At 42.2% G+C, this 12,825-nt stretch overlaps 1 protein-coding gene across 2 annotated transcripts; it reads right to left on the bottom strand.

Annotated features, from left to right (window-relative positions):
- Positions 1–715: 715 nt before the first annotated feature.
- On the bottom strand, positions 716–12,625 carry LOC139530869 (E3 ubiquitin-protein ligase TRIM39-like). Of its 2 annotated transcripts, XM_071327628.1 has the most exons (3): positions 11,649–12,625; positions 9,936–10,018; positions 716–6,160 (listed from the first exon to the last, which is right to left on the bottom strand). In XM_071327628.1, the coding sequence occupies exons 1-3, from the start codon at positions 11,835–11,837 to the stop codon at positions 4,687–4,689; spliced, it is 1,746 nt and encodes a 581-aa protein (XP_071183729.1). In that variant the 5' UTR covers positions 11,838–12,625; the 3' UTR covers positions 716–4,686. The 2 variants fall into 2 exon arrangements, with proteins under 2 accessions (XP_071183729.1, XP_071183730.1); XM_071327629.1 differs by having other exon boundaries at positions 9,936–11,787.
- Positions 12,626–12,825: the final 200 nt, after the last annotated feature.

The raw sequence follows: 12,825 nt of genomic DNA, 5'->3' as shown, positions 1-12,825 counted from the left end.
GGCCAAATCAAAAGGAATCTAAATGCAAATAAGATATTCCCTAGACTCTCTAGAAGGTTTGAGTTCAGAACAGTAATCTCCTTGAGGATCTGCATACAGATATACTGTAGCTGTTCTCATTCATTGACTAGACCTGAAGAGGGCAGACAAGACTTCATTTGAACATAGTCACAGTTAGAGGGCTCTCCACAACAAATCTATTTCTCAGGCTGTAATATACACTGAGTGTACAAAACAACTGCTCGTTCCATGACATAGACTGACTAGGTGAATCCAGGTGAAAACCATGATCCCTGATTGATGTCACCTGTTAAATCCACTTCAATCAGTGTAGATGAAGGGGAGGAGAAAAGAATGATTTTTAAGTGACATTGATTATGTATGTGCGCCATTCAGAGGGTGAATGGGCAAGACAAAATATTGAAGTGCCTTTGAACGGGATATGGTAGTTTGAGAGTGTCAAGAACTGTAACACTGCTGGGTTTTTCACGCTCAATAGTTTCCTGTGTGTATCAAGAATGGTCCACCACCCAAAGGATATCCAGCCAACTTGACACAACTGTGGGAAGCATTGGAGTCAACATGGGCCAGCCAGCATCCCTGTGGAAGCTTTCATCACCTTGTAGAGTTCATGCCCCGACAAATTGAGGCTGTTCCGAGGGCAAAAGGGGTGAAACTCAATATTAGGAACATAGTTCAATAACTTGGCTAGTGATCTGGAACAAAGATGTATAAACTTTATTTACAGTTCTAATTTCCTTTACTGAAACATTCCTATGAAATGATCATCAACTACTATGCATATGTCAACACGGTATTGTTTTCTAACACACAAAAAGAGACTTTGTCGTGTTAACAACCAACACTGTACATTTCTACACCTGAGCTGCTGTACTTCAGAACTACTAAAGCATGCTATTGTACATATGCACATGGCATGTGCAGGTTCTTGGCAGAAGCAGTCTTATCAGATCCATTCGTTACGCCAATAAAACAATGACAATGGCATGATAAGCATGCCCGGCAGGCGACAGCAATCAGTGAGAATAGGAGTGTATTTCTCCATGACACAGGCTATAAAACGCATCCATCCACAGTTGTGTATGTATGCAGACAAAAGGCTCTGCAGGAGCCCAGAGAATGGAAAGCAGAGAGAACACCCATCTGATCTTTATGATGCTGCTGCCTCTGCTTCACATGGCCCAGGCTTTTACCACAGCTGGAGGTCCTCTTCTTTTAGTTTACACCTAACGTATACCCTCCCATTGTTTCCTAATCAGCATTGTTTGTCTGCTATAGTTATTGTTTATTGAGGCGTCGATATGGAAATGCCAACTGCTTTATTTGAGCAGAAACTACAGGCTGACAAAAAATATTCTCTACTAAGATATGAATATCAATGTGAAATGTCCTTACATACTATATATTGTACTTTCTCCAGAATACAGGTTGGATAAAATGTACAAAGAGTTACATTGTGACAGACAGTTACATTATTAGACTTACCATTTGAAATTAGTTACCTGGTTGTAGTGTGTGGTTACATACAGTATTACAGAGAAATCAACATTCCATGAAAGTACATGCTGTTGGTGCAACTAATTGTAGGAAAATGACCTCTAAGTGACCCCGCAAGAGACAGGGAGAAGGAAGGGAATAATGTTCTTAAAGCTGCTGCCAGGCATACAGTCCAGTCTGATTTTGATGGCATTGCACAATATAATATAGCAAGTTCATATTTCCAGATATCTGACCGGGTCTGTCATTAGGAACATGCTGAAACCGGCAAAAACACAAATGTCCCTCTCTAACATAGAGAGCTTTAAGTCAAAATAGACAAGCTACAACTTATGAAATGGGCCCTTTATTAAAATTGGGTTATTATGGAGAACAATATTGTGTGATTTCTGGAGCGGTAATAAAACAAACTGATTTCCCTACTTAATCACATTTATGTAATGTGAATCCAGCTGTAAAGTGGTGTGGGATAGATGGATGTCACCATGGCATCAGTTGGCTGTATGAACAGAGCATGGCCACCTGATGCCATAGCTTCTACTGTAATATCCCATAAACCTTAATACAATCATCTCTCTTGGTACAGTAATGTTTCCATGCCTCCAGGAAAGTATGGGAAGACCCTCATAAGATGATAATTCTTTTTTACCTCCTCTCCTGTGCTGGTTAGATCTGCTTGTCTCAGATGGAATAATTACTAAAAACACTGCTGTACCTCTCCCTTTCAAAGGAGAGATGAAGATGAATCATGGAAAAAGATAAAAGCCAGACAACCTGTACAGTCCATCCTTCAGTTTAACAGCCAGAGAATGCACCACTGAGCAAATGAAGGTGGGCTCATGGGAAGAGAGGAATCTCATTATGGTGAGGGAGGGCACTTCTTGGTGGTGAGAGACTTGGGCTGGGGGCTTACAGTAAGTGTTTCTGTGTGTGGGTGTGTTGCACTGATTCCATGATATCTGCTTCCTTCCTCTCTAAGGGGACTCTGGCCTATTATTCACGGAGGCCCTCTGACTATCTGGAGCTCTGCTTGGCATTGATGCAGTGACTTAGAATCGGTGGACAAGTCTAGCATCAGCATTTCGCAGTAGGTGGTTTGCTATCTCCTGGTAGGTGGTTTGCTGTCTCCTGGGCCGGTGACCTAATCGTTGGAGCTAGCAATGAGATCACGAATCCATCAAAGTGACATGATCAACCCCCCCATGGCCAACACCTTCAGCTAGCGCAGGCTTCCGCAGACAGCCAAGAGCCTCTACACACCCAACAGCTGCTTCGCCACGATTCCCAAAGCGGTCACACTTGCTTAGCGGCAGGCATACAGGAACACTGAGGCATGGTCGCCAGAGAGAAAAAAGAGAACTGGTCGAAAGGCTCAAGAAAAAACAGTAGGCCTACTGAGAGAGAGCTTCATTCCCCTCAGACAGACAGACAGACAGGGATGAAGTCATAGCTTTCTAAAAGTTTCAGTGTCCTTTTCCCTAATCTGATCACTGTGTCTGCTGTGTGGGGTCCTGGAGGCCGGGGTAATCTCATTACTGTTTCCCATGTAGAGGGGCTGCCGCCCGCGGGGCCCTGGCCCCATGCCCCACACACAACAAGCCGGCACACACACACACAGATCTAATCAGGTGATATGCAAACCATTGATTTTCAGCTCTTCTCCAGCATGGGTTTGAATAGGATTTCTATTGATGCGATCAAGCCGACTGGGCCGTGGAGAAAGGAGAAGAGACAGGATGGAGAGATTGAGACAAGGTGAGGCAGAGCTGCGTGACGAAGCAGATTCTCCGTGTCTGGTCATCCTCATCCCTATATTCCCCATGGCTCCAACAACACTAGGCATGGTCATTTAGAAGGGTTGGAATTCCATCTTCTGGAAGTTAACCACCCAAAACAAAAAATATTTGCCCATTGTCTCTTTTATTGAAGAAGAAATAAATCAATTTACTAGCCTTTTTTCAATATTTACCTTTTTATACAAGTCCTGTTGTCACGCCCTGGCCTTAGTTATCTTTGTTTTCTTTATTATTTTAGTTAGGTCAGGGTGTGACATGGGGGATGTAGGTGTTTTTGTCATGTCTAGGGGTTTTGTATGTTTATGGGGTTCTGTCTAGTCTAGGTGTTTGTATGTCTATGGCTGCCTAGATTGGTTCTCAATTAGAGGCAGCTGTTTATCATTGTCTCTGATTGGGAACCATATTTAGGCAGCCATATTCATTGGGTATGTCGTGGGTGATTGTCTATGTGTAAGTTGCCTGTGTCTGCACTTGTTTAAATTATAGCCTCACGCTCGTTTATTGTTTTGTAAGTCTGTTTAAGTATTCTTCGTTACGTTATAATAAATTAGAAGAATGTATTTATATCACGCTGCGCCTTGGTCCTCTCTTCAATGTTACGACGAACGTGACACCTGTCTTGCACATTGATAAGGAGTTTGGCAAGCTGACGATTCTAAATGAACAATAGGCCTGAATCTACTTTAATACAATCACAGAAATTCTCAAAACATATTTTTTAAATAACAATGGGATAGATTCTGTTTAGCATCAAAAGCCACAAAACCAAAGGAAAGTAACATTGATGAGAATAGGAGAAAAGATACGTTGTACTTTGGTCTCTCTTCTGGTCTCATCTAAAATATCCTGGAGAGAGGAGGGAAGTGTCATTCCTGTAATCTTCCCTGCTGTCTTGGTCAAGATTTGGCCTTTGAACTGCACTGTTAGGTTACCAAACGTCTGTAGCATCCGAACGGTTTTGACAAAAAACTAATATGGAAAGGGGAGACCCTCACGGACACGATGGTGTTCTCTGTTTTGTTCTACAACCCCTACAAGTGTCACGGGACTCATCTGAAAGTAACCCAGTACCGGTTGTAAAGAATTATGGAAGTGTGGAAATAGTTTGTGCCAACAAAAAAAGGGTTTAAATGTGTAAAAAATATATACATATTTCCTGAGTTTTCTTAAACAGTATCTCCTAGATACTGTATAGGACAGACACTTCAACCTTATCCTTATGATTTATTTTTTGACTGTCTGTTTTGCCATTTATTAATGTGTTATTCAATGCATTTCTATGGGCCATAGCAGTAAAGACCAAACTCAATATTTTATCAAATAATCCTAAAATTCTAAATCAAGTAGCTAAATGATCCATGGTATAGCCACCTTAAAACAATTCCATATCATGGTTTTCCACATGGTTTTCCACATTTAAAGAGACTTTCCCTGGAAGGATCTGTAGTGGTTGACCATTTAACAAATAAAAGTATGGATACATCCTCTCTGTAAATTTGTGATTAAATGTTCTGAGGGTTTGTGTGTATGAACTAAGATCAATGAAGGACACCTCCTGTTTGTCCCACTTCAGCGAAACTCTGATCCTCTGGGTCGTCTTCTTCATTTTATAAGGTTCACCATTAGCTACCCCAACAGCCCATATTCCACATTCTTCTTCATCTAACCCATGTTTCCTACTAACAGACTCACTGGCCACCCCTACCCTCCAGTCATCATTTTCTCTGACTTCCACATCCCAGAAGTGTGTCCCTGAAGTGAACCCCTCTGAACCCAGGATGTCACGGTATGAATCAAACCTCTCTGGGTTGTCTGGGAGACTCTGTCCTTTATCTTCAGATCGTAGGCTGGACAGATCTTCAGATGGATAGAGATAGGGATGTGCGGTGTTTGGTTCTAGAACTACAGGCATGTATTTCACTGCCCCCTGCATCTTCTGCCAGACCTGGAACTTGAGATTGCCCAGGTGTTTGGCCAAGTTGATCAGTGCTCCTGAGCCCAGCTGTGGGTCCTTAGGCGTACTCTGTGCTCTCTCCATCATAGTCTTGTAGCTCTGCAGAAACAACAAATCATCCACTGCCAGCTTCTCCTCCACAGCCCTGATTGTGTCCGACAGAGATGACATCATCTCACTTATCTCCTTCACTCTCTCCTTTATCCTTTTATTCTTCTCCCCCTCTTCCTCCTTCAGCGCAGCTAGCCTCTCCACCTCCTCTTCTCTCAGGAAGCAGTGTAGCTTCTCAAACTCTTTCATTATCTGCTTCTCTGCTAGCTGGGCCTGCGCCCCGATGTGAGCAGCCATTTTGTCACAGTTAAGCTTGGCTTTGCAGAAGGCAGACATTTTCTCCTCCAAGGTCTCCAGTGTGGGTCTGAGCCCCTCTCTCCTCTGGCTTGCTGCCTTCACGAGAGAGCAGAAGCTGTGGCCTGCATGCTCCGACACACATTCCACACACACCAGACATTCATCCTCAAGGCAGAAGAGCTGGAGCCTCTGGGAGTGTAAACCACACACACCCTGTAACCCCCTGTGGCTGGTGTTTTCACCCTGTGAGGGCCCCTCTGTCGCCTCCTCTGTGGGCCCAGGAGAGTCCTTAATCTCCCTCTCCCTTAGTAGAGTCTCACAGACATGCCTCAGGGCCAGGTTGGGAGGCGACTGGTCTCTGGAGGACCTTATGCAGACTGGGCAGTCCTGCGTCTCCCGTTTACTCCAACTCTCCTCCAGACAGGCCTTGCAGAAGCTGTGGCTGCAGAGCAGGATCACTGGCTCCCTGAATATCTGATAGCACACTGTACACGACAGGTCCTCTTCCAGGAGAGAGAAACTGGCTGCCATCCTCACACGAGTGCTGTAGAGTAAGTGAGAGAGTATGAGTTAAAATGAGAGAATGTATATGTGTGTGTGTGTGTGCGTGTGCGTGTGCGTGTGCGTGTGCGTGCGTGCGTGCGTGTGTGCGTGCGTGCGTGAGTGTGTAAGAGGGAGAGTAAGGGTGAGTGAATAGGAGGTGTGTGAGTGGGAGAGAGATAGAAACTAAACTTAAGGCTCTCTTAGAAATGAAACTTCCCATATTGGCACACTAACCAAAATCTGCCCAACAACCCAACATTACGAAGTTTTGTAGTATTTATTCGGGTCTTCAAAGTTTGACCAAACACTTTTCTACATTAATTTATCACATACTGTAACATATTACCATTTGATTGCATTTACTGTGGGCTTTTTTAGACCAGTCATAAAACTGATAATTTAAACCTTAATATATCAATTTACATTGTTGACAAAGCAGAAGTTTATTGGTTTCTCTCACCAGTCAGAAAGAAAATATGTGGATGGGTGGGTGCAGAGTTGAATGTTTCCGGGAACGGGAAAAAGGATATGTGAAGTCAAGAGTGGAGGCGGAGACCGACTACCAAACTTCAGTGATTTCAAAACGCTGCTCAGCAGTCAACCATGACTACCTTAATGTACACTGCATGACTAAAGGTATGTGGACACCTGCTCATTGAACATCTCATTCCAAAATCATTGCTATTTGTATTTATTAGGATCCCCATTTGCTGCTTCCGAGGCAGCAGCTACTCTTCCTAGGGTCCAAACACATTAAGGCACTTACATTACACAAAAAACTAAAGATAAAACAGTACATCATATAACATTATTACACCACTACATATCTACAATACAAAATGTATAATACCACCATACAACAATATTACAATGTACGTGTGCGTATCCGTGTGTCTGTACCTGTGTGTGTGTGTCTATTCACAGTCCCCACTCTTCCATGAGGTCTATTTTTTGTTGTTTTTTAAAAATCTGATTCTACTGCTTGTATCAGTTACCTGATGTGGAATAAAGTTACATGTAGTCATAGCTCTATGTAGTACTGTGCACCTCCCGTAGTCTGTTCTGGACTTGGGGATTGTGAAGAGACCTCTGGTGGCATGTCTTGTGGGGTATATCATGGGCATTAATATGGAGTTGGTCCCCACCTTTGCTGCTATAACAGCCTCCACTCTTCTGGGAAGGCTTTCCACTAGATATTGGTGCATTACTGCGGGGACTTGCTTCCAGTCAGTTTTTATTGAATAAATGCAACAATTTTTTCATTTTGATAAGAGATGAAAGTGTAAATGCAACAATGTTTAAGTTGTTCATTATATTTGGGGTGAGGTGGGGTCGCGAGAAATTCTGCGAAAAATAAATGGGGTCCCCGCTGTAAAAGTTTGAATACCACTGCTCTACAGGCTCCCAAAACTCCTAATTTATGATAATCATGATGGTAATGAACATGTTACTTCAAACACAAATGTTTTTTTTTTGGTTCTGGTGTGTTTGCTGTGAGCAACAACCCTTTTTCTGTCCCTAAAATATGAAAAAGACATATATTGATGTTGCACACCGCCCTTCAGACTTCAAGACTCCACATGAGACGTATGTTCATACCATGGAATCATTTCTTTATTCATTTCCATTATCAAATTCATTCGTCAATGAAGTCATGTCACCCATTCCTGCCTACCCTCACTAAATTCAACTCACAGGTTGACAAATGAATCAGAATCAGGAATTAAGGCTTAATATTGATTTAAAGAAGAAGGCTGTAGAATTAACATGAGCATCGATCATACCAGGCTTACCAAAGCAGTGGGGATATCTTCGGAATTCATTATCCAAATTACACCAATGAGTTTCTACGGCTCAATATGCCTCGATATACAGGGGTTAGGCCTTATATAAGCCGCCATGCTATTCTTGCACGAAAAAGAGATGAGAGAGAGAGAGCAAAGGAGAGGGGGAGAGCATTGTTACAGATGCCATGCAGACAGGCTATGCTGAAAGATTCCTCTGGGATGGTTTCAGACAGAGCATATTGTTTACTTAGTGTTTGTGAATGTAAACAGCCAATCGAGAGATAAGGAATGGCTCCCTCAGAAATACAACCACACACACATCTGACTCACTGTTAGTTCTTTCCCATGTGAGTTTAGAAACAACAATATTTACAGAAGAGTCATGATCCTTTGACTTTGGTTATCTCCATTGATTATGTGAAGGAGAGAGGATGTGAAGGAGAGAGGATGTGAAGGAGAGAGGATGTGAAGGAAGTGGGAGTAATGTCGCTGCTCAGCCTCTGAGGGTCCATGAATCGTCTCCTGCTCTTTTTATAATGAAAATCTCATTACCAAGATTTAATGGCCTTCGAGGTTCTCAGCAGAAATAAACTAACCCTTCAATGGAAATGACATTGACGATTACTATAAATCACAGATATGATAACGCTGGTCACTTGTTGAACTGCGAACTGAATCCAATTAGGGATAACACCTAAAATGAAAGTCAGGATTATAAAATTCATATTCAACTGGGATTTTGTGTGGATATTTGTCAAAAATTGTACCGTGTACAGACAGCTACAAAGTCATTATAACTGGAGCTGCCAGTGTCTTTCTACAGTAGAGGAGAGATAACCTAGAGAAGATAGGCTGAGGCAGTGATTTGTGTGGCCCTCACACCAGTCTAATTTATAGGTCCCCAGGGAATGTTAGTTAGACTTCCATGTCCAGTAGAACATGGCTTCATATTTCCATTAGAAATCCTCAGATCCCATACCGGGTATATATTTCAGACACATCCGTCTGGCCTGGTCCACTGAGGCTTGCTGAAACTTCAGGAGGCAGAGTGAATCCCCGACTCAGTCTCAGACAATAGGGGCAGGGGCTGGGGTGGTAACCAAAAAGGGCTCCCTCTCCCTTTCCTGTCCTAATATCAGAGGATGTAGCTGTTGGCACAGGCTCTAGTCCCCCTCAGATAATTAAAAGTGAGTTATAAATCAGTGTAAGCAGTAATCACACAAGCCCCTGCCAACACAACCCCCCATCTCCAGTAAAACAAAGTCCCCACTCTAGCACAGACCCTGCAACTATCTGATCTGAGAATGGATATGTGTTTCATGAGAACCACCTCTCTGCTCCCATGTTGAAATAATACATCTCTAATGTCCTGAGTCGGTTTAATGTTTAAATCGATTTCATCGGCTAGAAGAGCGCTGAGAGGCTAGCGATGACATCATACGTGCTCCTTTTCAGCAAACCTTTTATGCTGTACTGCTCTGTTTTTACATACAATCTGTGATATATTCCTGATTGTACATCTTACATTTGCCCTGGGTCAACAACGTACTCACTGTAAGCTTATATTAAATAAATACCAATATTTAGTGAAAGCCTTGATCAGGCAGAAAAAGGTTGCATCAATGCCCATAAGATTAATGGAATTAAAGCTGAGCACCACTACATGTCTTACCATGCAGTGACGACCTTGTGTGTTTGGAAGGTGGGGCAGGAAATGCATGTGGGGGAGGAGGTGATGCAGCGCATCAAGGACTGTATTGATTTGCGAAAGAATATTTGCGAAAAGCGTGAGACATGAAAAATAAAGTATTGATCTGCTTAGAAAACATGTTCATTAAAACAGGGAGGGAAAGGGGAATTGACAAGCTCGATAATGGCTCTGAAATGGCCCCCGTGAACAGAAACAGCACTGAGAAACGGTTACATTAATGCACTAAAGGAAACCCATCAACAGCAACACAAAGTACAGAAGACATTTTTAAACCATACCTTGATGTGTCTTCACTGCCTTCTATAGCGTCCTGTGATTTCCACACTCCTACTCCTCTCTCATTGGCCAAGGCTAAATCCTTCTGACAATAGACAGCCCAAAGACAAAATTTCAGACTGTATGTCATCATCTCAGAACCACTGAATAAGTTACCTTTTATATACTCTCTGATTCTATGCTACCCTGAGCCCCCCTGTTGCTCACTCATTTCCTTCGTTCCCTGCCAATGTTTTTTCTGCAGCAGAAAAACATTGTCAGGAAGGAAACGAGGGAGACAGAGTGAGAGTGGTAAATGTAGAGGGAGATTTGGTAATTTGACTGCAGAAAACTGTTTTAATACCAAACAAGTGTCCTAATTCACAGGCTATTGAGATCTGTAATGTTATACAATGGTATGAGTGACAAAATGCCCAAAGGGCAACTACTAAATCAGGTAGACAAACAGAAGTGAGTAGTGACAGAAGAAATTGTGTTGCTCAATGCATGCAAAGATATCAAGCATCGAAGACCAGACAGCAATACAGCCAAGACAGATTAGACCTGCTTTAAGGTATTAATCAAAACATTTAGTTTACTTATCCATTTACTTATCCCCTGGATCACAAGTCATTACTGAGATTTCCTGCTAATCAGTACACAAAGGGCTTGTGAAACCTCTGTTCTGCATGTCTGTCTATGTGTGTGTGTGTGTCTGTGAAAACCCCCCCTGTAATCAATAAGGTTGTAAGCTGTGTGTTTAAATCACTTTGACCTCGGTTCTTAGGTAAACATCCACGTGAATGACAAGACGGCTATAGTTTTATAGTCAGTGTTTTTTTCGGCCCCGATTCTAAACAATAAGTTATTTTTAATGTGGACCTGTGATTACATTGTCATGGTGAAATATTGGGGCCCTTGGCTGCTTAGGAAATGAACGGCCAAACGTGAATTACTACAACAGCATATATTACACCAGTGAGCCAGGTGAGGCAATCTTCATAAATTCTAATCTAATTTTAACAGACCTGGCAGACTCAGCCAGTAGCAGGAGATGTCATGCTTTGGGGAGATGGGGCAATGGGGGACAACGCTCTGGATGTTACAGGCGGATCGAGTAGCGGTCAGGACAGCGGTTGTAACATGCTGAGGACTGCTTTCCCTGACTGATAGGGAACAGCTGATTCCTTTTCATGACAGTTACATGAGAGAGAAAGAGAGAAAATATGGCCTTAGTTGAGAAAGTGGGTGAGTGTTTTGTGGGCTTCTAATTTAGAACAAATTGTTTATACTTCTCTAGGTGACAGGTGTCCAGTTTTTATTTATTCTCTCACGTCCGCATGACACTGAGGCGTGAGGTCACAAATCAGAGCGGTGCCTCCCAGTGTGGTGCGGAGTGGAGAGGAGGTGCATGTCACAGCCCTGTCAGGTGGTCCTGCCATCCTAGTTTATTCTCTGCCGTGGACCACAAGTGATCACAGTTTGATGGTTCAAACTCTGCTCTCCTCACAGGACATTTGTTATAGACATTTGGTGAGTCACAAAGCTGTCACCCAGGATTCAGGGCCTGTGGGAGGCTAAAACCATGATAGCACACATCCTATTAGCAGCATGTTGATCTCCTCACAGTGTTCCTATCAGACCTTCTATACCATCAATACTCTCCACCTCCCAGTACAAATTAGGTGCCAAAGCCTCAGATAACATGAGAAGAATATATTATAGAGAGAGCTTACTGTGGGTGTGCTTCTGTAGGTTGGATTGTGATTACCCAGAGTACATCTCCACTGTGAGGGGAATAGTGAGCTCACATACAAATCACACCGGTTACGGTTGGCTGCTGCTGCTAATCGAATATAACATCTAAATGTGCATATTTTTTCCCAAAAGATATATACATTATAGATGAACAGCTGACACATCATACATTAACCTTTGCACAGCTGACAAGTCATTACGTATGCTAGTTAACTTCTTCGGGGTAGGGGGCAGCATTTTCACTTTTGGATAAATAGCATGCCAAAATTCAACTGTCTGCTACTCATCCCCAGAATATAAGATATGCATATTATTAGTAGATTCGGATAGAAAACACTCTGAAGTTTCTAAAACTGTTTGAATCATGTCTGTGAGAATAACAGAACTTATGTAGCAGGCGAAACCCCGAGGACAAACCATTCAGAATTTTTCTTTTTTGAGGTTACTGTTCAATGAGGTTTCATTGGGACACCAGATTTCTAAGGGACTTGTTTGCAGTTCCTACCGCTTCCACTGGATGTCACCAGTCTTTGGAAATTGGTTGAGGTTATTCCTTTGTGTAATGAAGAAGTACGGCAATCGTAAATGAGGTTCACTTGAAGTAAATTGTTTGAGAGAGGCACATTACCAAAAAAGTTGTCAGTTTGTTTTCTTTTTGTATTGAACACAGATCATCCCGTCTTCAAATTGATCGATTATTAACGTTTAAAAATACCTAACGTTGTATTACAAAAGTAGTTTGAAATGTTTTGGTAAAGTTTACATGTAACTTTTGATATATTTTGTAGTGACGTTGCGCAAGTTGGAAGCTGTGTTTTTCTGGATGAAACGCGCCAAATAAATTGACATTTTGGATATATATCGACGGAATTAATCGAACAAAAGGACCATTTGTGATGTTTATGGGACATGAAGGCATGAATTATATATTTTATTTCTGCGTTTTGTGTCGTGTCTGCAGTGTTGAAATATGCTACTCTCTTTGTTTACTGTTGTGCTATCATCAGATAATAGCATCTTATGCTTTCCCCGAACAGCCTTTTTGAAATCTGACATGTTGGCTGGATTCACAACGAGTGTAGCTTTAATTTGGTATCTTACATGTGTGATTTAATGAAAGTTTGATTTTATATCATTTTATTTGAATATGGCGCT

Source organism: Salvelinus alpinus, chromosome 9 (assembly GCF_045679555.1).
Source record: "Salvelinus alpinus chromosome 9, SLU_Salpinus.1, whole genome shotgun sequence".
Classification (NCBI taxonomy): domain Eukaryota; kingdom Metazoa; phylum Chordata; class Actinopteri; order Salmoniformes; family Salmonidae; genus Salvelinus; species Salvelinus alpinus.
Note: the sequence above shows the minus strand (reverse complement) of the source record. Positions and strands in the feature narration are given on the sequence as shown.

What these genes read in the sequence shown, in the direction of transcription:
- LOC139530869 (XM_071327628.1), bottom strand. Translation starts at nt 11,837, where the DNA reads ATGATGTGTCAGCTGTTCATCTATAATGTATATATCTTTTGGGAAAAA. An exon ending in CCTACAGAAGCACACCCACA is followed by an intron (nt 10,019 to 11,648) that starts GTAAGCTCTCTC and finishes GTCTATTGTCAG; the next exon opens with AAGGATTTAGCCTTGGCCAA. An exon ending in GGCAGTGAAGACACATCAAG is followed by an intron (nt 6,161 to 9,935) that starts GTATGGTTTAAA and finishes CTTACTCTACAG; the next exon opens with CACTCGTGTGAGGATGGCAG.